General features: G+C 57.0%; 1 protein-coding gene across 1 annotated transcript; it reads left to right on the top strand.

Annotated features, from left to right (window-relative positions):
* Window positions 1–230: 230 nt before the first annotated feature.
* On the top strand, window positions 231–12,065 carry SCARF2 (scavenger receptor class F member 2). The gene is made up of 11 exons (XM_025857335.2): window positions 231–400; window positions 5,358–5,416; window positions 5,531–5,632; window positions 5,825–6,344; window positions 6,475–6,693; window positions 6,825–6,953; window positions 7,572–7,675; window positions 7,756–7,873; window positions 8,082–8,197; window positions 9,407–9,559; window positions 10,374–12,065. The coding sequence occupies exons 1-11, from the start codon at window positions 231–233 to the stop codon at window positions 11,279–11,281; spliced, it is 2,598 nt and encodes an 865-aa protein (XP_025713120.1). The 3' UTR covers window positions 11,282–12,065.
* Window positions 12,066–26,162: the final 14,097 nt, after the last annotated feature.

Raw genomic sequence — 26,162 nt, 5'->3', positions numbered from 1 at the left:
GGCCGCGCGGAGGGGCGGCGGCGCGGCCGGAGGGTGGGGTCTGGCGCGCGGGGCGGGCGCTGCCGCCTGGCCGGCCGCGGCTGGCCCGGGATCAGGGAGCCGATGTGGAATTTCCTGCCCGGCCCGGCGCCCCTCCTGCCGCCCCCCGCCCGGCCGCGCACTCCGCTTCCGGCCGCTCTCGCTGCGGCCGCACCCGCGCCCGCGCCCGCCCCGCGCCTGCCCCGCGCCGCATGGAGGGCGCAGGGCCCCGGGGGGCCGGGCCGGCGCGGCGCCGGGGAGCCGGGGGGCCGCCGTCGCCGCTGCTGCCGCCGCTGCTGCTCCTGCTGCTCTGGCTGCTGCCCGGCCCCGCGGCGTCCCAGGAGCTGAACCCGCGCGGCCGCAACGTGTGCCGCGCGCCCGGGTAGGAGCCCGGCCTGGCTGGGGGAGGGGGCCGAGGGGGGCGCTCGGGGCCGAGGAGAGGGGGCGTCCGGGACCTTCCTAAGCTAACCGCTCTAGTCCTTTCCACCGCCCTCGCCGACGCCAACTCCTCTCCAGGCCGAGCCTGGGCGCCGGGCCACGACGGTGCATCCGAAGTTACCCCAGACGCGAAGTCAGCCGAGGGGAGAATGGAGTGCAGTGGGCGTCCCGAGGGGTGACATACCGTGTCTGAGATTTCAGACCGAGAAAAAGGAACACTTGGGCTGGGTTGCGAAGGCGTAGGGAGAAGTCGGGGAAGGGCATTCCAAGCCGATGGAAGGGCATTTGCAAAGGCCCCGGGCACCAGTGTGGCTCGAGCTGGGGAGGGAGGGTGGGGGCCGAGTGGAGATGGAGCAGCGCTCCTGAGAGGTGGGAGCCGGCGAACCTTGAGGCTGGCGCGACTCGGAAGGAGGGATTTGTGTCTTAGAAGTAGGCGCGGGTGGGAAGAGGGTGGTGATGGAGGTGGGCACTGAGGAGCCTGCTCCCAAAGTGGACCAGACGCCGGATTCGAAAGGACAATGACGGGCACCGGGGTCCGACGGATATGGAACTCCCGGGTGGGGATACTGGGTGCTCGGAGGGGCCGCACAGACGTGGGACTCCACGAGGTGCCGGCTGGGGAAGCCAGCGTGGGACAGGCAGTGGGCAGGCCCGGCCGGAGAGCGGCGGCCCGAAGATCTTGCGCGGAGGAAAAAGAGCGGAGGACAGGACGCTAGGAGTGGGCGCAGGGTTCGGAGGACTTGGTCGGCCGGTCAGAGGCCATAGCGAGGTCAAGGGCATCTCCACCTGGGGCCAAGGAGCCGGCGTATGGGGGTGCCTTGGCTCAAGCCGGGGCGGTTGCGGGGGGGATGCGCCGGGCGGGCGGGAAGCTGGAGAGGCGGCCACAGGGCCCCAGGCTGCGTCCCGTCGGGGCGCCCTGAGCCACAGGGCCCTGGGAGGCCGCGTCCGGGGGCTTGGCGGTCGCCGCAGACAAGGGGCTGCGAGGGGGCCGCGCGGGGTTTCCGAGCTCGGATCCCGAGGCGCGCAGACCCCTCCCCACTGCGAGCCCCGCCTCCGGGGCGGGGGCCGGCCTGGCCCGCCATCTGCTTCACATCGACGCCGCCGCCGCCTCCCGGGCCTCCCCGGCCCCAGGAATGCAGTGGCAGTGACGGGCGGGGCCGTGCCTGGAGAGGGGGAGGGCGCGATCGCTGCCGGCCCTGTCTCTCCGCCTCAGCCCTCCTTCCCCGATGGGGCTCCGTGCTGGGGGCTCCGGCGGCAGGCTCGAGCTGTCGGGAGCCTGAACCCTTCGCTCCCGCGTCCCGTTGCCCGGGCACCTCCCCACGAGGCGGCCTGTTTCAGTAGCCCAGACACCGGGTTTGGGTTTCCGGTCCTGGTGCCACTTCTCCCCGCCTGTGCGGAGGACGGGACAAATCGCTTAACCTGCCTCCGTCAAATGGGGTTGTTGGTGGTCCCCCCCTCATGGAGTGGAGAGGGGACGGTTGCGATTATATGTGGAGCTGGTTTATCGGAAGGACAGCCGCCTCTGGCCACTGCCCACCCAGGGTCTGGGCCATCTCTTTCATTACCGCTTCAAGGCTTCCACGGGGGGGGGTTCCTTTTCCCCAGAGGCAGGAGAACCGGAAGAGGGGAGCAATACACTCAGCCAGTAAAATCCCATGCACCTACTGTGTGTGCCAGGCCTGTGGTTGGTGCAGCCATACAGCGGCTGAGACAAATACCACTGTCCCCGCAGTGGAGGAAGACTTACAGCAAGTCATCTGACATCTAGCAAGTGCTGGGGAGGAAGTGTTCAGTTGGGGAGTGCTGTATCCTTTAGGGTGATCACCCACTGAGGGGTGATGAGTGGGCAGAGATATGGTGGAGCCCTTTGGTGTCTGGGGGCAAGGCTCTAAGTGCCAGGGGCTTCTGGAAGCACAGAAAGGAGCCATGGGGGCTGGGCAGAGCCTGGGAGGGGGATGGTGGAGGAGAGGCCAAAGAATGAGGGTGGGCAGGCCCCAGCGGGTCTGCCCCCTGCTCGGGGGACCTGGGCTTTTTCTTTGAGAGCCATGGGAACCCCCAGGGGCATTGCACAGAGGAGGGTTGGGATCTGACCAGGTTTGGCTGCCAAGTGGCAGATGAACTTGGCTCAGGAGGTTAAAAGGAGGAACCAGCTAGGAAGTCAGTCAGGAGAAACCAGGGAGAGTGAGGGTGGCTCTCACAAGCCTGGGGCAGAGGAGCGAGAAGTGGCTCGTCCCATCCTAGATCCAGTTTGGAAGGTAGAGCGGCGTGTTTCTCCATGAATCGGGTGTGTGCTGTCTCAGTCCCTGGAGGGCCGATGCCTCGAGTTTCGGGCTCCCAGCCTGGAAGGACTGCACTACCTGAGATGGGGAAGTCTTCGTTTGGGGGCGGCTAGGCATTCAGTCTGGGGAGGTCGGCCCCACTGGAGGGCTCTGAGCATTTTCAGCACCTCAGCTAGGTGGGCCCCCGGGAGCTTCCTGAGGGAGTGGACAGAGGAGAGGAGATGACAGAGCCAAGGAAGGGGGCAGAAACCAGAGGAGGGGTATGGAGCGGGGGCAGGAGGAGAGCAGGTAAGTATAGGATCCCAAGTGGTATGGTAGGCAGCCCCCAGGCTGGATTGGAGAGAGAATGCGGACTTGGGCACAGTGAGCAAGCAGTTCTCCCAGGCTGCTTTGCTGCATTGGCATGGGCAGGTTCAAGATCACACGGTTTGAATCATGGCGGTTTTGTTTGCAGTGACAGTGACCTCTAGAAGGGGCAGCCCGAAGCAAGGCCCGCTTGCTAAGGGGCCTGGCCCAGCCTGTGGCCTGGCACCCCAGGGTCTCACTAACTTATAGCTCAAGTGTGGGAACTGTCCCCTGTGCCAGGCCATTTTCCTCCTCATCTCACTTTTGTAAGTTCTGGAGAGGGTGGGCTTGCCCCCACCCCTCCGCCCCAACCTGGCCTCGTCTGTCAGCCCTCCCAGAAGGAAAGGCAGCTGACCCACAGTCTCCGCTTCATGGTCCTGCTGAACCCACGTGCACTCCATCCTGCCAGGGGTAGCTCTGCTGGGTGGGCCCTAGGTACCAGCCATGCTGGGGGCGGGAGGCAGGACCAGGGGAACTCAGGGGCTTCCTGGAACCTGCACAGCACGGGCTGGAGAGCAGTCTATGGCCTTGGCTGAGCTCTGAGTTCGTGCCAAACGACATCTTGGGAGACATCTTGGTTTTCTTAATACTCCCTCCAGACCCTTGGGCCCCATTCTACAAATCAGGAGTCTGAAAGTCAGAGAGGTTAAGTTCTGTGCCCAAAGTCACACAGGCATCAAATCCAGCTTCGTGTGGCCCCTAAAACCAGACTCCCAACCACAGCCAGGGCAGGGCAGAAAGTGGTCAGGGCTTCCAGGTCCATCCCAGCTGGCCATCCGGCAAGGCCGCCTATAGGAGGGCCACCTGCAGAGGCTCTCCACCCAGAGACCTGGGTTCCGAACTGGCAGAAAGGGCAGGAGGGTGATAGGCTGGCGGATCTGGCTCTACCTGCAGGTGGGCACCTATGAGTCGTGTGGCTGGGCTAGGTAGCTGGAAACAATGGTGGGGGCCAAGCCTGCTTTTTGTTCTCGGGCCTGGTTTCCTGTTTCATTTGTAGAAAAGAAGCTGGGTCCACCTCTTGCAGTTCGGGATTTTATGGTTCCTGTTCCCAAGTCTCCTCATCTTTGGCCTGAAGGAGAATCAAACCCTTTGGGTGGGGTGGGGGCCTATCCAGGGTGTGGTGATGCTCTCTGCTGGGGAATGGCTTGGGGGGGCATTTTGAGGGGCATGATATGGGCACCTGCAGTCTTTCCCTTCCCAGCCAGTTCTACCCACCAGGGTCTCAGGCCTCTTTCCAACTTCTTTCCAACACCACATCCTGGTTCTGGATGAGACCCTTCTGAAGGAGTATACTCCTTTTTCTCTGAAGTATGAATGGCTGCTATGTGCCTTTAGGGTCTGGGTGAAGTTCTAGGCCTGATGGGACCCATGAACCTGCAGCCTGAGTGTCTCTTCCTTCTCAGGCTTCTTTGCTCTCCAAATGTGGGCACACCCCATCTCAACCCCCACGCACGCTCTCTGGTGATATGCATCACTCTGGCAGGGCTTCCAGACTTTTGGGCCCAGGGTTGGGTAGGCTCTACTACCCTGAAATGCAACAGTCATAAGGTATTTACCTCCTACTGAGGTCACACCGTGTACCTTGTAAAACCAAATAAAATTAAAACAAGATTTTTAAAACACATAAATAGATGCTCTAGTATCTCCTCCCTCCATCCCAAGTCTTGCCCTGGTGCTCTGGACCCCTCACGTTTTGCGTTCCTTGCTGTCGTGGAGGACTCCCCGGGTATGCCCTGCCCCTCCACTGAGTGGACACCTCTGTCAGAGGCTGCACATCTGCCACCTGGGTATCCAGGTGTGCCCATCTGGCCCCACCAGTCCCTGCTGTCCAGGTCATGTCACATCTAGATCCTGACACCCATCTGGCCGGGCCCCCGCCGCCGCCAGCGATGCCACTTGAAGCAGGTCCCAGAGACTCAAGGACCTCTCACCAGCTCCTTCTGGGACCCCTGGGGTTCTTTCCTCAGGCCTAGGTGGGGAGGGGTTGTGTCACAAAGGAGTTAGGTGGGATGGGGAGGGGAGGGATGACCCCTCATCGAGGGGCCAGTAAAGTTCTTGGGGGTTAGATCCCTTGGTGGTCTGCCCTCTGCTGCCTCCCAGTGTCTGTTCCAGGGCTGGAGTCTGTGTCTTACTTGCTGGCAGTCTCCTGAACTTACCTCGGTACCTGGCATGTGGCAGGGCCTCCTTAAGCAGCTCCACCAGGGTGGAGGTGGCTGGCGAGCCCTAGCAAGGACCGGGCTTGGGGCCCAGGCTCAGGAGCCCTTTCTCTGCCTGCAGCTCCCAGGAGCCCACGTGCTGTGCCGGCTGGAGGCAGCAGGGCGACGAGTGTGGGGTCGGTGAGTGGGGCAGCCTGGGGACCTGGGCGGGGGGCAGGGACACGGAGAGGAGGGGGCAGGACACCGAGAGCTGGGGGCAGGCCAGGCGGCAGCTCAGGCCCGTCTCGTCCGCAGCGGTGTGCGAAGGCAACTCCACGTGCTCGGAGAACGAAGTGTGCGTGCGGCCGGGCGAGTGCCGCTGCCGCCATGGCTACTTCGGTGCCAACTGCGACACCAGTGAGCGAGGATCCGGGCGGGCGCTGGGCAGTGGGGCGGGGTCCGTGACCGGGGTGGGGTCTGACCCGGAGACGGGATCCGGCATGGGGGACGGTCCCCAAAGGCGGAGGGCGGGACGCGGGGAGGTTCTGGCTGGATCCGGGCTCCCTCGCTAGCACCCTGGCTTGACACCCACTCTGCCCGCCCCTGCAGAGTGCCCTCGCCAGTTCTGGGGCCCCGACTGCAAAGAGCTGTGTATCTGCCACCCGCATGGGCAGTGTGAAGACGTGACGGGCCAGTGTACGTGTCACGCGCGGCGCTGGGGCGCACGCTGCGAGCATGCGTGCCAGTGCCAGCATGGCGTGTGCCACCCGCGGAGCGGCGCGTGTCGCTGCGAGCCTGGCTGGTGGGGCGCGCAGTGCGCCAGCGCGTGCTACTGCAGCGCCACGTCGCGCTGCGACCCACAGACGGGCGCGTGCCTGTGCCACGCAGGCTGGTGGGGCCGCAGCTGCAACAATCAGTGCGCCTGCAACACGTCGCCGTGCGAGCAACAGAGCGGCCGCTGCCAGTGCCGCGAGCGCACGTTTGGCGCGCGCTGCGAGCGCTACTGCCAGTGCTTTCGCGGCCGCTGCCACCCTGTGGACGGCACGTGCGCCTGCGAGCCGGGCTACCGGGGCAAGTACTGCCGGGAGCCGTGCCCTGCCGGCTTCTACGGCCTGGGCTGCCGCCGCCGGTAAGCGCGAGCCCCTGACCTGGGAGGAGGGGCGGGGGGTGGGGTGGGGCGGGGCGCCGAAGGGGACGGGGGTGGGGCGGGGCGGGTGAGGCGGCTCTGGGCCCCGCCTAGCCTCCCGCCCTTTCCCCAGATGCGGCCAGTGCAAAGGCCAGCAGCCTTGCACGGTGGCCGAGGGCCGCTGCCTGACTTGCGAGCCCGGCTGGAACGGCACCAAGTGCGACCAGCCGTGCTCCACCGGCTTCTATGGCGAGGGCTGCGGCCACCGCTGCCCGCCCTGCCGCGACGGGCATGCCTGCAACCACGTCACTGGCAAGTGCACGCGCTGCAACGCGGGCTGGATCGGCGACCGGTGAGCAAGCAGCCCATGTCCGAATGTGTCCCAGGCACGCAGCCCCCTAGCCCCGCCAGTCTCCGAATGCTCTCCGCGGAGGGAGAGCCTTGCTCCCATTTCCAATGACTCCCTCTCCCCCGCGTTTCGAGGTGCGAGACCAAGTGCAGCAATGGCACTTACGGCGAGGACTGTGCATTTGTGTGCGCCGACTGCGGCAGTGGCCACTGCGACTTCCAGTCGGGGCGTTGCCTGTGCAGCCCTGGCGTCCACGGGCCCCAGTGAGTGCCGGAGACCCAAAGGGGGTTAGGGGATACGTGCATGTCACAGGGATCCAGCCAGACCCCAGGTGCTGCTCATGGTGGCCGAACAGATGAGACCCAGGCTCGGCCCTTCAGCCTAGGTCCTCTTACCGCATCTAGGGAGTGCTGTCAGACTCTTTGGGGTGGGGGTGGGGGGCAGTTTCCTGCCGTGGTGTGGAGCCGGCGCTCGGAGCGGGATCTGGCAACCAGTTCCGCCTGTGGTCCGTGGGCTTCTGAGGACTGCAGGGTTGAGGTGACCCTGAGCTAGTGCAGAGAGAGCAGAGACCTCCGCTTACAGCCATGAGTGGTCTGGCAGCCCCTCTTCTCACCCAGCCAAGAGTCAGCCCCAGAAGTGGACCCCGAGGCCGAGCGACCACAGGCCCTGTCTCCCAATCCCATCCCGCTGGTTGTGCAGCACATTCATTTCCAAAACACTGATCATCCAGTGTATGCCCGGCGGTCGTGGTGGGCCATCAAACCCTAGAGCAGGGAGATCGAGAACCCGGCTCCGGGGCCGCGGCTAGCTGGCCGCAGGGGCGAGGGCGAGGGGCGTCACGGAGGGCTGCTGTGGCCCTCCCTGACCCCGTGCCCCCGCAGCTGTAACCTGACGTGCCCGCCTGGGCTCCACGGCGTGGACTGCGCCCAGGCCTGCAGCTGCCACGAGGACTCGTGCGACCCGGTCACTGGTGCCTGCCGCCTGGGTGAGTCGTTGAGGGGGCATCCTGTTGAGGGCGATGCCAGAGGTGCCGGCCCCCGCGCTGACCCCGGTGCCTTCCCACAGAGACCAACCAGCGCAAGGGCGTGATGGGCGCGGGTGCGTTGCTTGCGCTGCTCCTCGGCCTGCTGCTCTCGCTGCTCGGCTGCTGCTGCGCCTGCCGCGGCAAGGACCCGGCGCGCCGGTGAGGCCCGACGCCGGCCGGCTCTCCTGGGCTCAGGCCGCACCCTGTCTGTAGCGCTGCGCGCCCTACCCCGGCCCCCGGCCCCCGTCCCGGGGTGTGGCACTGCCTATCTTTAGCTCAGGTCCCGCCCTTCCTGAGTCAGGGCTCCCGCCGAGATCCAACTGTCCCATCCAGGCCCCGCCCCTTTACTCAGGCCCCGCCCCCGCAGGGAGCTCACGCTCGGGAGGAAGAAGGCGCCGCAGCGATTGTGCGGTCGCTTCAGCCGCATCAGCATGAAGCTGCCCCGGATCCCGCTCCGGAGGCAGAAGCTGCCCAAGGTCGTAGGTAAGGATATCGGCACGGGGTCTCTGGGGGGGGGGGAACACCTCCCGGTGCAGGACATACGGGGCCTTGAGTGTTGATGTGGGTGGGCTGGGGAGGGACGCAAAGAGGGGCTTCTGATACCCGCGAGCCCGGGGAGGAAAGCAGGAGTCCTAGGTGTGCAGGCAGGTGTGGGAGGTTTGGGCCCTGTTTCGGTGAGTGGGAGTGATTGCATCTGGAGTGTGTAGACATCCCAGTGGGCAGGACCCGCACGATCTGTAGCAGTGCACTATAAGTCCTGGTGGGTAGCTGCAGGTGAACGCGGGCTGGAGGGGGTCGGGGGGGGGGTGGGGGTGGTAGGTCGGACCTGTGCATGGAAACCCTGCTACAAGGAGCGCCCCCCTGCCGCCTGAAGTGCTCTGGGTCCTTTCTGCAAGGTGGGCAGGCTGGTTCCATGGCTCCCCCACCCTAGTCAGGACTGCAGTTGGGAGAGAGGTGCTTCTCTCTGTCTGTTTGCACTGAGCCACAGCAGGAGTGGACTCTCCCTTTTTGCCACTTGTCTCTGAAGATGAAGGGGAGGGGGAGACTCATCTCCTGGGAGGTAAAGATGGAAACAGCTGGGACTCCTGGGTGGTTCGGTCAGTTAAGTGTCTGCCTTCGGCTCAGGTCATGATCCTGGGGTCCTGGAATCATTGGGCTCTCTGCTCAGCAGGGAGCCTGCTTCTCCCTCTGCCTCTGCCTGCCGCTTTCCCTGCCTGTAATAGCTCTCTGTCAAATAAATAAATAAATAAATAAATAAATATATAAAATCTTAAAAAAAAAAAGATGGAAACAGCTGAGAAAATCCCTTGGCCTGCTCAGCAGAGGTGGCTCTGGGTCCTTGGGTCCCACAAGGCCAGGTCTGAACATGACTGGGAGGCCCTGATGGCCTGTGCCAGCCAGGGGTTCTCTCTGGCCCTCTTTTTCCAACACTTCAGCCCATCCTTGTTCAGCTTCCTGGCTGCACACACTAGCCTTGCATCTTTGTTCCCCCTTCTCTCTTTTTACCAGCTCACCTCTACCCATTCTCCTGTCCTGGTCTAGTGTCACTCTGCCTGTTGAATTGCTTGTTCTATCCGGTCTTAGGGTAGGGCTGGTCTTGGTTACTCCACCATTTGTTGCAAGAGGGCTGGTGAGGGCACAGGCCAGGGCAGAGTGGGGGCCCCTGGCAGCTGTGCCTCCCTCCTTCCCCAGTGGCCCATCACGACCTGGATAACACACTCAACTGTAGCTTCCTGGAGCCACCGTCGGGGCTGGAGCAGCCCTCGCCATCATGGTCCTCCCGGGCCTCCTTCTCCTCCTTCGACACCACCGATGAGGGGCCCGTGTACTGCATACCCCACGAGGGTGAGTAGGGCTCTGCTTGGGCCTCCCTCCAGGCAAATGAAATGTTCTAGCTGAAGAGATCTCCGTGCTCCTTGGGACAGACAGCATGGGGAGGGAGGGTGTGGTGATGCTTTTAACTGGGGGTTGGACACAGAGCCGAGGCTATGGAGTGGGGTTCTGTGCTGCTCAGCGCTGAACTGGGGTAGGGTCTGGGGAGGTAGGTGGGCTCTCTGGTCTCTAGCCACAGCCCAGATTCACTTACTGGGGAGGCCATTCATAGAGAAGGTTCTGGGCCTGGGTAGGAGTTGGAAGAGGAGATAGGAGCAGATGGCCTACAGGGTATGGGGCACACTTTTGCCTTAAGTTTTGGCCCACAGACATCTGGAAGGAGGCTGACTGGCTGGTTTTCTGGCCTTGGCCTCTCTCGTCCCCTGGCTATCCCCCTGGGTGACCTTGGGCAGGTGACTAACCTCTCTGAGCCTTAGATGCCTTATCTCTTAATGAGGAATAATGAATCCCCTTGGAGGTGTTCCAAGGTCATGTTTGATGATGTGGCCCCCCAGGTTGGGGATGTGGTGGGGGAAGGGTGAGACCAAGGTTGGGGCTTCAGCCCCAGGAATGTTGCCCCTCACCTCCCAGCACTCGGCAGCACACCCTGGGGGCTCAGAACTAAGTTCCCGGTTGGTGTTGTGATTTCTCCAGGCGTGTCTAGATGCCAGGGCGACTGAGCATCACCTGGGGCGGGGAAGAGGAGGAAGGTGAGGGTTTTGCCTGAAGGCTGGATAGCCGAGCTCCCTGTGGAGGCCGTGACCGTCAGCTCTTCTTCCCTTGTCAGAGACCGCAACCGAGAGCCGGGACGCGGAGCCCCCCACCGCCCCTACCGAGGCGCTGGCGTCATGCCCCGCGCCGGTGACCACGCCGGCGTCCACAGAGGAGGCGACGCCCCTCCCCGCGTCCTCTGACAGCGAGCGGTCGGCGTCTAGCGTGGAGGGGCCCGGCGGGGCGCTGTACGCGCGCGTGGCCCGGCGCGAGGCCCGGCCGGCCCGGGCCCGGGGAGAGGCTGGGGGCCTGTCACTTTCGCCATCTCCCGAGCGCAGGAAGCCGCCTCCACCCGACCCTGCCACCAAGCCCAAGGTGTCCTGGATCCACGGCAAGCATGGCGCCGCTGCCGCTGCAGGTGCGCCCTCACCGCCACTCTCGGGACCCGAGGCCGCGCCCAGTCCCAGCAAGAGGAAACGGACGCCCAGCGACACGTCGGCGCGGCCGGATGAGCCCGGCAGCCCCCGGGCCCGCGACCCAACGCCTCGGCCCCCGGGGCTGGCGGAGGAGGGGCCCGCCCTCTCCGCCCCCTCGCCACCTAGGGCTCGGGCGCGGGGTCGCGGCCCTGGCCTCTCGGAGCCCACGGACGCTGGCGGTCCCCCGCGCAGCGCGCCCGAGGCCGCCTCCATGCTGGCCGCGGAGCTGCGCGACAAGACTCGCAGCCTGGGCCGCGCCGAAGGGGCTCCGGGCGCGCAGGGCCCGCGAGAGAAGCCGGCGCCGCCGCAGAAGGCCAAGCGCTCGGTGCTGCCCGCCTCGCCGGCCCGCGCTTCCCCTGCGCCAGAGGCCCCGGGGCCCGAGAAGGTGGCGGCCGGCGCGCCCGCGCCTGACACCCCCCGGAAGAAGACCCCCATCCAGAAGCCGCCGCGCAAGAAGAGCCGGGAAGCGGCGGGCGAGCTGGGCAGGGCGGGCGCGCCCACCCTGTAGCAGGCGGTGGCCCGGTCGTGCCCGCCGGTTCCCCAGGCTTAGCAGCGCTGCTTGCCCCCCCCGCGTTCCGCGCCCGCCCGACGTGCCCTGCGGCGGCCAGGCCACTGCCGCCTCGCGGGACCTCGGCCCGGAGCAGCCGGGCGGGAGGCTGCGTCTCATTGGCTCAGGCTCCGGCGGGCGGGAAGACCCCATTCCATTGGTCAAGGCCTGACAGGCGCTTAGCAGGCGACTTCCTTCCCATTGGCCGAGGGCTCCGACCAGCCAGGGTCTCAAAGGCCGAGAGACCACCTCTTACTGGCCCAGAGTGCACTGGGCTGGGGTACCCTCCCATTGGTTGAGGCCAGAAGCACTTCTGTCTCGGCTGCCTCTCATTGGCCAGGGCCTGGCGCCTCTGGCTAGAGGCCTCTTTCCTTGACGGTAGCCAAAGGCTACTTCCACTGGCCAGGCTGAGGGCATCTGGTTGACTGGAGCCTGGGGAGAAGGGCTGGTCTCTGCTCCTCAGGGGGCTCAGCGTCCCCTGGGCCCGGCCTGTCCCCCCTCCCCACTTCCCCTCCCTGCGCCCCCAGCCCCAGCCTCCCTAGCCCTGGCCCCTCAGCTGTCGAGCTGGTTTTGATGGCCCCCCACCACCCCACATGCCGCGGGAATCCGAGGGGCGACTCCAGTGGTCCGAGGAGATGTATTTATAGGCCCCCGGCAGGGCTGCTCCCACCCCATCCGGGTGCCCCAGGATGGGCTCCTCCCGGCAGGGGCTTGGCCAAAGCTTTCTTAATAAAGTGCCTTTTTTTCCTCCTGTGTTTTGCTTGCTTCCTATCTGCCCTTCCTCGTGCAAGGATCTTCCCTCGAAAGAATTCCTGTGACCTCTTCCAACCAGCACGCATGCGCAAGATTCCTCTACCTAAGCAGAGCCTGGAAGCCCAGGTGTGGGTCTCTTGGGACCAAGTTGGAAGTGGGTAGTGTCCATCGGCCCATCATTTATTTATCAAGCTTATTGGGCACCCACCTTGGCCCACCCCATTCTCGCCTGGCAGCCTAGGATGAAGGATGGACCAGAACAGATAAGGCGGAGTCCCTTGGCTACAGGGAGTTTGCGCCTGGGACTGCTTCTGAACTGTGCTTCTCCCACGGGCCACTGCTGTTACACTCGGGGGTTCCGAGCTGTTTGGTGTGGCTGGGGCAGGTCAGAGGCTGGGGCCAGGGGGCAGTGGGCCACAGGCATAGCTCCAGCCGGGCCTCGTCAGGCACAAACAAGATGGTGTGGCCCTGCACAGAGCCCCGCTGTCTGCCTCAATGGGCTCCTTGTCCTCAGCCGGAAACTCTCACTGCCCTCCCCACCAAGCTGAGGGAGGCGGGGGAGAGGGAAGGGAGCGTGCCTGGCCCAGAGCCCTGGCTGGCCTCGCAGGCAGTCCCTGCTCTGGCCCAGACTTCTATCTGTGGCCATTTGCGCCGCACCCCCACCCCCAGCCACAGCATCTTCACTGCCTCTGGCCCTCTGACAGGCCTCCCCTGTGACCTGCCTGGGCTACAAAGCCTTAATTTCTAGGGTACCCGCTGGCCTCTGTCCATCTGGTTTCCTCCCATCCCCCTGCCTCTGCCCAGCAGGTCTCTTTCCATCTTGATGCCCAGCAGTTTTGATCAAGAGGTTCTGCCAAGATCCTCCAATCAAATCCCCAGCGCACCCCCCGCCCCCTGCAGCTCACAGTGTAGCACAGAGTCTGACTAACGCCGGCAGCTCAGGGATCACATTGAGGTCAACTTCAGTGACCCATGCAGGGGCTTAGCCACCTGAGTGGAGATGGCCTCATGCCGTGGGCGGGACATCTGATGTGGCTTGCGTGGACACAGTCCTGGCATTTGGCCTGGTCAGGCAGCACGTGGAATGCAGGCTTCCCTCTGGCCAGCCGGGCACCCTCCCAGCCGTGGCCCTGTGGCTGGTTGCCTCTGATGCTTTTGGGCACCAGGCCCTGCTGGCTGCTGGGGTTGAGAACGCAGGCTTGAAGTTGGCCAGGAGGGGCAAATGCCCAGCTGGACCCAGCAAAGGCAGGGGAATGACTGAGGGGGGTGGGGGAGGGCAGTGCGGTGGTTGAGGCGACAGTCTTGCTCTGCACCCCCCCAGGGAGGCCCACATTGACCCTCTCTGACCCCCACACCTTAGCTCTAGGTCTCCCCGTCCCCGCAGTCTGGGTCAGCACGGTGTGGGGGCAACCAGAGTGGTCACATAGACGGGGCCTTTCCTGGGGCCCCTGCTCTCCCTGCCCTGGGAACCCTCCAGGTGCCCAAGACCCTGACCTTTGGGAGCCCCTTGGAGTGGGTGCCTCACAGAGCAGGGGCACCTCCCATACTTCCAGCAGCCAGCCTCTGCCGCCTGCCCCCACTGCGGGCAGGATGCTGTGGCCTCCAGGAACCAGGCCAAGAAACCCCCCAGGATAATCCGGGTAGCCGCCCGGAGAGGGAGCTGCCAGGACCCCTCAGCAACCCCACCCCCGCCCGACAGCCGCTTCCTCCCCGCCCCCTCCCCACCCCCTCAGGCCCACGGCAGTGCCAGCTTCCAGGGAAGGCGCCACAGAAGGGAACCGCGGCTGCTGGAACCTCCGTTGCCATGGGGACGGGGACCACAGGACCCACATCTGGTAGCGATTGAGGAGGAAAAATTATGAGTCGTGGAAAACGCAAATATTTTTTGTAGCACAGAGCACAAAGGAGCGGGAGGAATGTGGGTCTGGAGAAGGCCTGAGCCAGGCTGGGTTTCAAATGGGGACGCAGCTCACATCACAGAGAGACGGGGCTCCACACACGCACCCCGCCACACACACAGAAACATGGAGACCATCATCCTACAACACGCGTGCTGGACGCACATGGCACACAGAGAGAGCTCCACACCCACGTCACCCAGATGGGGCTCCACACACGCAGCCCCCCCCCAACAGATGCACAAAGATGATCGCCTGGAGCGACACACACTCCATCAGACACACACAGAGACACACACACACACACACACACGCTGTGACATATACTCACACATACAACAAGACCCAAAGAAACAGAGAGACATTCATCTGCCAGTACACACACACACACACACACACACACACACACACACACACAGAGCTAGCCCACAGGAGGACGGGGAAGCACACTCACCCTGGAAGTCACACGCATGAAATCCAGCCGACACAGAGGCAGAAAGAGACTCATTCCACAATCTACACCACTAGCCACAGGAGCGCCGGGACAGAGACTCCCTGCAACTCACACACACATCCTGGCCCACAAAGAAACCACAGGACACACAACCCTGCAAGGCAAACACACCCACCACCAACTTACAGAAGCATTGAGAGAGACACACGCCTCACAACACACACACCGCCAGACCCACAGAAGCACCAAGAGACACTCACTCCTCAATCGCACACACCCTCCACCAGAGATGCCCAGAGGGACACACACGAAGACACACACACACATGCCACCAGACAAACAGAAACATGGTGATATATACACAAATTGCAACACACACATATTCCACCAGATTCACCTTATAAACAAAGACATCACCTGACACAGGCAAACATAGAGGCAGACACACCAAGAAATACACACACTGTACAGCAAACAGACACACAGGAATAGACAGAGAGCCTCTAACAGCCGGGCAGTTAGATGCCGAGCCAGCCCCTTGCGCTAACACACACACACACACACACACACACACACACACTCCTCTAGAAACACAGAGATGAGACCTGCTCACACCCCACAAACACACAAGCGCACAACCAGACACACAGAACATCAGGTTGACAAAATTTATCTGAACCCTGTGCTCCAGAAAAGCACTGAAGGTTGAGAAATCCCATCCTTCTGGGCTCTGAGAAATGGCTAACTCTGAAAGACCACTTTGCCCTCATACGTGCAAACCCCCCTCCACTCTTCCTCACGACTCCCTTGTCTACCTGCATCTAGAAAAATCCAAACCCCGTCCTTTCCATGTGGACATTCCTCATCAGTGAACTTTCTTCTTGTTGCTGTAGCCTGAATGAAATCATCTCCCTCACAGTCTGAGCCATTCCCCCCACCGAGGTTCTGGTGCCCTGACTGGTGTGGACTGGACCAACCTTAGGATCCCTCATGTGCCACCACTGACTAGCCCCAGGGACTCCTGCTCTGGTCCTGTGCTCTCTGGGCTCGGGGTCATTGCCAAGCATGCCAAGAATTTGATTTTGATTCTTTTTGAGGACTTCATTGATTTTTGGTGCCAGATTCTTTTGGTTTCATGGTCTGACCAGTTGGTTTTGTTTCTGTTATTCTTTCCGTTTGTCTGTTTGTTTTGAGCTTAAATCAATTAAGAGTTTGTACCCGCTGGGAAGACGGTTTAGAGACGTGGCCAATAGTAGATGGAAAGAGTTGCCTTGAAGGTTTTCTTAAGAGTGGTCAGAGAGGCTGCACTAGGAAGAGGTAAGCAAGCAGGTGCTTGTGACACACGCAGCAGCCAGGCGCTTTTGTGAGGTTTGCCCACATGCTTGGCAATGCCTCCCAAGAGGGCTGTGGTGTACAGGGTGGAATGAGGTGTAAGCAGAGGCCTGGGGGCAGTGTGAGAGTTGAAAAGTAGGTGAAGGTGTCGGCGGAGGTCAGGGCCCACGCGGTGGGGGGGGGCAGGGAGGAAGAGCATCTAGGTGCATGGGGCACAGTGGGGCATGGATGGGGCACCTGGGGTCATCATCAGGGACAGTCCATCTTCGGGCAACATCAGTGTAGGATGAGTCCCGCTGCAGGTCTGAGGTCACCTGGCTTAGTCAAGAAGTTGGTTAGTTTCACTACAGTTAATATGTGGAAACAACCTGAGTGTCCATCGATGGATAAATGGATAAACAAAACGTGTTCCATCCACACAACAGAACATTATTCAGTTTTAAAAACAGAAGTTCTGACACCTGCTACAACATGGATGAAGCTTGAGGACATTATAAGAAATGAAGTAAGCCAATCACAAAAAGAGAATTACTGTATGATTCCATATATGAGGCACCAAGAGTAGTCAAATTCATAGAGATAGAAAGAATATGGTGGTGCCAGGGGCTGGGGGAGGGGAGAATAAGGAGTTGTTTTGTGGGACAGAGTTCCAGTGTTCTTTTTGATATTTATTTATTTATTTGAGAGAGAGAGAGAGAGAGAGAGCACGAGCAGGGGGAGGGGCAGAGGGAGAGGGAGAAGCAGACTCCCCGCTGAGCAGGGAGCCCGATGTGGGGCTCGATCCCGGGACCCTGAGATCATGACCTGAGCCAAAACCAAGAGTTGGATGCTTAACCGACTGAGCCACCGACGAGCTCCCAGAGTTTCAGTTTTACAAGATGGAGGCAGTTCTGATGATGGATAGTGCTGATGCCTGCACCATGATGTCAATGTACTTCATACCACTGACCTGTACATTTAAAAATGGTTTAAGATGGTAAATTTTATGTTATGTATATATATATTTTTTTAAAGATTTTACTTATTTATTTAATTGACAGAGAGAGGGAGAGACAGCGAGAGAGGGAACACAAGCAGGGGGAGTGGGAGAGGGAGAAGCAGGCTTCCTGCCGAGCAGGGATCCTGATGCGGGGCTCGATCCCAGGACCCTGGGATCATGACCTGAGCCGAAGGCAGTCGCTTAACCAACTGAGCCACCCAGGCGCCCCTGTTATGTATATTTTAACCCAACAACCAAAAAAAAGAAAGAAAGAAAGAAAAAAGGAAGTTGGTTAGAGGCAGGTCAAGGGCCTCAGTGGGTTGGTAGTGACCTTGAGCTGAACCCTAGGACACAGAGACAGCTATTGGTCAGGAAGTCATGGGTCTGTGTCTGTCATTGGGTGGTGATTGCAGTGGGAAACAGAGGAGGCCGCTGACTGGCGCCCACAGCATACACATACCCCCACGTGAGACATTCCAGTGGCTATTTATTTATTTATTTTTAAACGTGGGGGTGCTTTTTTAAAAAAGATTTTATTTATTTTTTCAAGAGAGAGAGACACACAGAAAGAGAGAGAGAGAGAGAGAGGGAGAGAGATTTACAAGCAGTGGGGAGAGGCAGAAGTAGAGGGAGAAGCAGGCTCCCCACTAAGCAGGGAGCCCAATGCAGACTCTATCCCAGGGCCCTGGGATCAGGACCTGAGCAGAAGGCGGATGCTTAACAGACTGAGCCACCCAGGCGCCCTCCAGTGGCTTTTTTATTCCACTTCATTTTTTAAAAAGATTTAAAAAATTTTTTAAGTAATCACACCCCACATGGGGCTCGAACCCACAGCCCGAAGATCAAGAGTCACACGCTCCACTGAATGAGCCAGCCAGGTGCCCCTGTTCCATTTCGAATTAAAACTTTAATGTTTGTCTATTTGTGAATATGCAGGTACTAACCAAAAAAAAAACAAAAACAAAAAAAACAAAAAACACCAATTCAATTGCCTTAGAGTATTATTGTCAGAGTTCAGCTGATTAGAGTTAATGATAATTCTTACAGTCACGGAACTTTCATTCAGTCAGGAATTCAAGGATGCCAGAAATTACGTTCAATCAGATGTTCAGCATTTTGGCCTTCTAAGACAAAGGTCAGGGCTAAGTGGCAGAATATGGTTTAATAGAAAGACAAAGCACAAACTTAGGCCTCCAGTTTGCTTTATACCATAATAGGTTAAAGTTAATATTTTCTTGGTCAATTTTTTCAGAGGTTTTCCCCTTACACCTTGACTTGCTTTCTTTTAAAAATATACTTTATTTTTTTAGAGCAGTTTTAGGTTCACAGCAAAACTGAGCAGAAGGTACAGAGATTTCCCATATATTCCCCACCTGCTCAGCCTCCCCCACTATCAAGATCCCCCACTAAGAAGGACATCTGTTACAATGCTAGACCCACATTGACACCCAGAGACCACAATGTACAGTAGGGCTCACTCTTTTTAAAGATTTATTTATTTTATTTTTTAAAAAAGATTTTATTTATTTGAGAGAGAGACAGATAGTGATAGAGATAGCAAGAGAGAACACAATTGGGGAGGAGAGGGAGAAGCAGGCTCCCGCTGAGCAGGGAGCCAGATGTGTGGCTCGATCCCAGGGCGTGGGCCGTGGCAGACGCTTAACAGAATGAGCCACCCAGGCACCACTATTTATTTATTTTAGAGAGAGAGAGAGAGAGAGCATGACCCAGAGGGACAGAGGGCAAAGGAGAGAGAATCTCAAGCAGACTCTGCACTGAGCCCTGAGGTCACAACCTGAGCAAAAACCAAGTGTCGGATGCTGAGCTGGACTCTTAACCGACTGTGCCACCCAGGCGCCCGTAGGGCTCCCTCTTGATGTTGCACATTGTATGGCTATGGACAAATGTATGATGATATGTATTCGCCATTATAGTATCACATAGGGTATTTTTCGCTGCCCTCAAAATCCTTTGTGCTCCAGCTACTCATCCTCCCTCCCCCCAACCCCGGCAACCGCTGGTCTTTTAACTGTCTCCATAGTTTTGCCTTTTCCAGAATGTTCTATAGTTATATAGTATGTAGCCTTTTCAGATTGGCTTCTTTCACTTAGTAATGTGCATTTAAGTTTCCTCCATGTCTTTTCGTGGTTTGATAGCTCTTTTCTCTTTTTTAAAAATTTAGTACTGAATATTCCATTGTCTGGATGTACCACAGTTGTCCATTTCCCTACCGGACCACATCTTGGTTGCTTCTCGTGGCTTTTTCTTAATGGTCTGACATGCATTTTGAGAGGCGAGGTATGAGCATGCGGCATTCATTCAAGAGACCTAACAATGGGCATTCCAAGTACACCTGTTGCCTTCTGTCAGGCGGACTCCCTAGTGAATTTATTTATTTATTTATTTTAAAAAAGATTTTATTTATTTATTTGACACAGAGAGAGACACAGCGAGAGAGGGAACACAAGCAGGGGTAGTGGGAGCAGGGAGCCCGATGTGGGGCTCGATCCCACGACCCTGGGATCATGACCTGAGCTGAAGGCAGACGCTTCACGAATGAACCACCCAGGCGCCCCTCCCTAGTGAATTTAGAACAGCCATTGGGACCACCTTCAACACTGCAAAGACCCGGAGGTGGAAATGGACCGATGGTGCCATCTAGTGGTTGTTTGTGGCAGCGGCGTGAAGAGCCCGAAGAAGCAAGGGAGACAGAGCCCAGCGGCTCTGGTGTTGGGAGGTGGGGCCCCCCCACAAAGGGATGCAGTGTCCCAGGCCCAGATTATTCCCCAAAGTAGGCATAGCCAGCTGAGAAAAGCCAGAAGGCCGAGTGATAGCATTTGCATCATGTGGGTGCATTGGCTAGACCGCGATCTGCATGGGTGTAGTGGGGACCAGTTGATGTGTGTGAATTTCACTGAGACATAGGGCCCTGACCCTTATGTGGGATGCTATCCCATCTTCCCCTCCATGTTCTATGCGAAAGTGTCCCCTGAATCTCCCCTCAATTTTCTGCTGGCACAGGAGTGGTTACCCCATACGGCAATCAAGTAATGGAGTGTTGTGTCCCTTCTAAGAAGGAACTAGAAAAACAAATGAATGTGAGTAGCATCTAAGAGGCTGTTGGAATGAGGGCTGTATAGACTATATTTGGCAGATTATAACAACAGGGTACTGGCCAGTGGACGATTGAATGGCCAGCATCATTTCAGCTGTGTTAGGGATAGGATCTGAGTTGACCATCGATTAAGGTGGCAGCAATTCACAATGAGGTGCTGTTTGTACTTTCTGGGAAAAACAAACTAAACTGGGCTGTTAAATGGAGAAAGAGTGGACCCTTCTCTTAATACACCTTGTGTAATGGGTCTCGTCCTTGAAGTCCCTGTTTTGATGAAGACTGGGTCATATTAAACAATGTTAATGGGTCCCATCTGATGAGGCCAATAGTGAGGGGCAAATTTTTTTATTTTATTCCAATTAGAACTTCAATCCCATAATGGGAAATCCTGGGGGAAAGGAAGCCAGAACCATTGGAATAATAAGATGGGTTGTCCACACTCTATTTTATGTGTGATAATGTCCTAGAGGACATAAGGAGTTCCACCTTTAAATTCAGTGGGATCTTCAGGATCCAGGATCAATTAAGACAAAAACGTTGTTTGGTGTGCGCAGACCAATGGACCACCATGTTTGTATAGCACAATTATCCCCAGTAGTGGCCAGGGCCCACTGGCTTGTTGTGTTCCTAACAAGGCTGGATTAGTTGCCTGAGTTCAGGGGCTACAGTGGGGGTCCTCCACCTTGAAGATTTGGGTTTGGGGAGAGAAGGTTGGATGTTCTTTATAACTTGTTCTAAGAGAGCCTGGAGCTCCTGGGGTCTTTTTTTATATTTTAATTCTTTTTTTATTTATTTATTTATTTATTTGAGAGAGAGGGAAAAAGGGGGGGGGGGAAAGGGGGGGGGGGGGGGGGGAGAGGGAGAAGCAGGCTTCCTGGGATCATGGCCTGAGCCAAAGGCAGATGTTTAAAGACTGAGCCACCCAGGCGCCCCAGATTTTTTTTTTTTAAGTAGGCTTCCACGCCCAGTGTGGAGCCCAGCTCAGGGTCTGAACTCACGACCCTGAGATCAAGACCTGAGCCAAGATCAAGAGTTGAATGCTTAACTGACTGAGACACCCAGGCGTCCCAAAGATTTTTTTTCTTTAAAGATTTTATTTATTTATTTGACAGAGAGAGACAGCGAGAGCAGGAACACAAGCAGGGGGAGTGGGAGAGGGAGAAGCAGGCTTCCTGCCGAGCTGGGACCCCGATGCGGGGCTCGATCCCAGGACCCTGGGATCATGACCTGAGCCGAAGGCAGACGCTTAACGACTGAGCCACCCAGGCGCCCACAAAGATTTTTTTTTTAAGTGAGCTCTACACCCAACATGGGGCTCGAACTCACAACTCTGAGATCAGCAGTCGTATGCTCCACTGACTGAGCCAGCCAGGCGCCCCATCCTGGAGTCTTGCCTGAAATCTGATTACTGGGGAAGCCTATGTTGGAAATTTGCCAATACCAGGTGTGGTGGGGGCAGGCATGGACATTCTGAAATGGGGTCTTTCCTTGGTTGAAGGGTTTGGTGCCATGGGATGAGAAGACAAAGTCCTGGGGCATTCTTCAATCACACACACACGCACACTAGGGTTCCCAGTCCTTGGAGTGCCCAGTAAAATCATGTACCCAGTGAACTATGCTAGGTTGCTTCAATAATTGACGTCCCCCCCCCAAAGTACCCACAAGGTGAGGACACACACATCAATGTCTGTGGCAATAGGGTGGACCAGTTTCCAGGCCACACTCATTTGACGAAGCAAGGGAATTGCCAAGGTCATGGCCATGAATGCTGGGAAGGGTGGGCAGGACGTGTCCATTTCTGTGAGTCTAGTGGATCCCATATAACAAATTACTAGTTTGTGGGGGGTGATGAGATTTACTGGTCAATCAGGGCATCTTGGCAGCAGTTAAAGTTAATTCAGAGCCAGTATAATGCAGGTGCAGAAGCCAGGCAGTGCCTTTTCCTGGCCTAAATCCAAAATTGTTCATTAAATGTTGAAAATTGGATGGAACCAAATCACAGACCTCTGTTTCAGTTTCTCCTTCTGTGATGGGGAAACTGAAGGACTCCACAAAAACCTGCTTTTAGCTCCTAATTCCTGCTTCTACTCTTGCTGGGACCTGCAACTGCACTTTACACAGGTCTCAGAATGCAAATAGTGTACGTCCTTGTAAGGGACGAGGTGTTAATGATTTCTCTAGAACAGATTAATATCTAAGGATGGGACCAGGTGAGAATGACCAGGCAAAGCCATCATACGTGCATTCCAGATCACCGGTGCTCGACATCTCGTCGTCAAGACTCCCTGATCCGAGGAATAGCACCTGGGACCTTGTCTTTGTTCTAACCAGTTCCTGGATGCCTGAGAAGACTCGCGCATCAGACCATGATCCGCAATAAGAAGGCTCCAAACCCCAAACAAAGACGAGGCTCATGCTTCTTTCCTTTCCTAGTCTCCCAGATGCTCTGTCTCTATCTGTTCTCTCTTTATCGTCAATAAATTCAGCTCTCACCTCCTGCTGGCTTGTGTTTGATTTCCGTCCTGCATGAAGCCAAGGACCCTCTTGGCTGGTCCTGAGGGTCCCCCTGTGGGTCCTCGGACCCAGCCTGCTGGCAAAACTTCTCCCCTTGCAGAGAGTGTGTGCGGTCTTAGGATATACTTCAGAGATATCCTGTAGCTTCTGTAGTTCCCTTAGGATGTGCTCATGGTTGTGGGCTGCCTCTTCCAGTCCATATCGTCAGTATTAGGGCACCCCCTCCACCAACGGTGATGACTACCCTGTTGACTTTATGGGCCCAGGCCTAACCTGGGAGCCGAGATGCCCTTTAGCACAATTACTAAATGTTGGTTAATTTTACAATGATCTCCATTGGGTTATGGTGTCATCGGGCCCTTTAGAAAGGCCCCAGGGTAAAACATTCAGGTCAAGTTTTTTAAACAATAGAATTTAGGGGCGCCTGGGTGGCTCAATTGGTTGGGCATCTGCCTTCAGCTCAGGTCATGATCCCAGGGTCCTGGGATCGAGCCCCACATCGGGCTCCCTGCTCCGCGGGAAGCCTGCTTCTCCCTCTCCCACGCCCCCTGCTTGTGTTCCCTCTGTCGCTGTGTCTCTCTCTGTCAAATAAATAAAATCTTTAAAATAAAATAAATAATAGAATTTATTTATTTTATTTTTAAAAGATTTTATGTCATGATCTCAGGGTCGTGGGACTGAGCCCCTAGGTTTTGCCTCTAGTATAAAGGGTCAGGGGAAGGTCTCTTACTCTCTGGGCGTTGGGTGTGTGTGTCAAACAGGCAGACGCTTGTTCTACAAGGTGCCGATACCCTGGGTCACATGGGACCATTGGGAGGGCACTGTGAGGACAAGCAGTCACCAGATGATGTGGTAGGGACCACAGTCTTTTTTTTTTTTAATTTTTTTATTGTTATGTTAATCACCATATATTACATCATTTGTTTTTGATGTAGTGTTCCATGATTCATTGTTTGTTCATAACACCCAGTGCTCCATGCAGAATGTGCCCTCCTCAATACCCATCACCAGGCTAACCCATCCCCCTACCCTCCTCCCCTCTAGAACCCTCAGTTTGTTTTTCAGAGTCCATCATCTCTCCTGGTTCGTCTCCCCCTCTGACTTACTCCCCTTCATTCTTCCTCTCCTGCTATCTTCTTCTTTTTCTTTTTTTCTTAAAATATGTTGCGTTATTTGTTTCAGAAGTACAGATCTGTGATTCAACAGTCTTGCACAATTCACAGCGCTCACCGTAGCACATATCCTCCCCAATGTCTATCACCCAGCCACCCCATCCCTCCCACCCCCAACCACTCCAGTAACACTCAGTTTGTTCCTGAGATTAAGAATTCCTCATACCAGTGAGGTCATATGATACATGTCTTTCTCTGATTGACTTATTTCGCTAAGCATAACACCCTCCAGTTCCATCCACGTCGTTGCAAATGGCAAGATCTCCTTCCTTTTGATGGCTGCATAATATTCCATTGTGTATATATACCACATCTTCTTTATCCATTCATCTGTCGATGGACATCTTGGCTCTTTCCACAGTTTGGCTATTGTGGACATTGCTGCTATAAACACTGGGGTGCATGTACCCCTTCGGGTCCCTACATTTGTATCTTTGGGGTAAATACCCAGTAGTGCAATTGCTGGATCGAATGGTAGCTCTAATTTCAACTGTTTGAGGAACCTCCATACTGTTTTCCAGAGTGGTTGCACCAGCTTGCATTCCCACCAACAGTGTAGGAGGGTTCCCCTTTCTCCACATCCCCGCCAACATCTGTCGTTCCCTGACTTGTTAATTTTAGCCATTCTGACGGGTGTGAGGTGGTATCTCATTGAGGTTTTGATTTGGATTTCCCTGATGCCGAGTGATGTTGAGCACTTTTTCATGTGCCTGTTGGCCATTTGGATGTCTTCTTTGGAGAAATGTCTGTTCATGTCTTCTGCCCATTTCTTGATTGGATTATTTGTTCTTTGGGTGTTGAGTTTGATAAGTTCTTTATAGATTTTGGATACTAGCCCTTTATCTGATATGTCGTTTGCAAATATTTTCTCCCATTCTGTCGGTTGTCTTTTGGTTTTGTGGACTGTTTCTTTTGCTGTGCAAAAGCTTTTTATCTTGATGAAATCCCAATAGTTCATTTTTGCCCTGGCTTCCCGTGCCTTTGGCGATGTTTCTAGGAAGAAGTTGCTGCGGCTAGGGACCACAGTCTTAAGAGCAGATGGCTCATTGCGACACTTCGAGGCCAAAATGCCTTTGTATCTAGTGTGTGGAGATCCTGATTCTTAGCACAATAGGTGAAAATGTGCAAGGCATTCCATGGCACAAACCCTTAGGGAAAATGGCCCCACATGTTTTCCCCTGGGCCCTCCTAAAGGGCTGGAGGACACCTGGGCAGGAAAGCATTGACTCAGCAGGCCTGGGTCGCTCAAACCCTGCACATCCCAAAGAAAGGCCTTTCTTCAGATCATCTCTTAGCCCTTAGACTGTTCTGCGGGTCAGAGCGTTCATGTATGCCTGAGGCCTTGGGCTCTGTATCCCAGTTTGACTAGAGAAGTTTATCTCAAGAATGTAATTTATTGTGAACGTGTGCTTTTGCTCTGGAGTCGGAGGGGAAGGTAGGAGCTGGAGTCAGTCCCGTGGGTGCTGTGTGTCCCTGGCCGCCAAGGCTTGCTGTCCTTCCCTAGTTGGCAGGCTTTGCCCATGTGGTCATGTGTTGCTGGGAGATGAGCATGGTCCCGTGCAATTCCACTGCAAGGGGACACCGGGGGGTGCGTGCCTGGCCTCTCCTGGTTGTTGCCCCCATGTGCATTTTTCCTTTGCGCATTTGAATCTGTATCCTTCCACGGTAATCAACCGCAACTGTTTCCGAGCCTCGTGAGTCCTTCTTTTGTATCATCAAGCCTGAGGGGGTCCTGGGGACCCTGACACAACTCACCATAACTCAGTGGGGATCACTGCAAATGGACCCACAGTAACTAGGAGTCCTCTGCGGTACAGCTGCAGATAAACATGCTAAAGGGCTTCTCTGCTCCCAGAGTCACCCCGGGGCCAATAAAGTGATAATTGCCATTGGGTGCACCCTGAGAGTGGTGCTGTTGATTAGACTCCCTGCAGAAAGGTGTACCCTAGGGAGAGGACTCCCCTGAGAACACCCCATAACCACCCCCAAAATGATCCCATAAGGGGAGGAAACTGAAATGGAAACAAACAACTCCGACTTGACCCAATTGGAAATTCAAAATTTTACTGAAAGGATTTACACAATTAGAGTATCAAAAGGGTGCCAGTTGGCTTTTGTGCCTAAATGATACTGGCTTCGAATTAACTCTAACTTCTGCTGAGATGGGCTGATTGGCCTGCAAATCTGTGGTCCTCGAATGAGTAACTATGAGCTTGTGAGACTGATGGACACGCTGTACAATTTCAGTCGGCACCAGCACTCATAGGCGTGAGCAAGGCATCCTTTTCCTTGCTCTAAAAGGTATGCACGGCATGAAAAATAGCCCACCCTAATTCTAACCCCAACCCCCACCCTATTCCCAAACCCCCAAACGCAACCTGAACCACAACCCTACCTGGGGTCTCGTGTCACCTTCCACGGCCCCCATCCTGATTCACACAGTCTCTTGGACCTCTGGTGCCCTGGTGGCGCAAAGCCTGACTCTCTTTTGTCCCACTGCCCTCATTCTTAGCTGGTGGTCTCCGCCTGTGGCTCCCACTGGTACTGCCTCCCTGGAGGCAGACTGGCAAGGAGCGAGGCTTGCTGCCAGCCCCAGGTTGGAAGGTGGGGGGGCTCGGCTGGGAC

This window comes from Callorhinus ursinus, unplaced genomic scaffold (assembly GCF_003265705.2).
Source record: "Callorhinus ursinus isolate GAN/ISIS: 27379988/994484 unplaced genomic scaffold, GSC_fseal_2.0 scaffold110, whole genome shotgun sequence".
In the NCBI taxonomy this organism is placed as follows: domain Eukaryota; kingdom Metazoa; phylum Chordata; class Mammalia; order Carnivora; family Otariidae; genus Callorhinus; species Callorhinus ursinus.
The sequence above is the reverse complement of the archived record's forward strand: the minus strand, read 5'-3'. Positions and strand labels throughout refer to the sequence as shown.

Excerpts from the sequence above, each read along its gene's own strand:
- SCARF2 (XM_025857335.2), top strand. The coding sequence starts at position 231 with ATGGAGGGCGCAGGGCCCCGGGGGGCCGGGCCGGCGCGGCGCCGGGGA. Across the intron at positions 7,874-8,081 it reads GGCAAGGACCCGGCGCGCCG|GGAGCTCACGCTCGGGAGGA; the intron begins GTGAGGCCCGAC and ends CCGCCCCCGCAG. Across the intron at positions 9,560-10,373 it reads GTACTGCATACCCCACGAGG|AGACCGCAACCGAGAGCCGG; the intron begins GTGAGTAGGGCT and ends TTCCCTTGTCAG.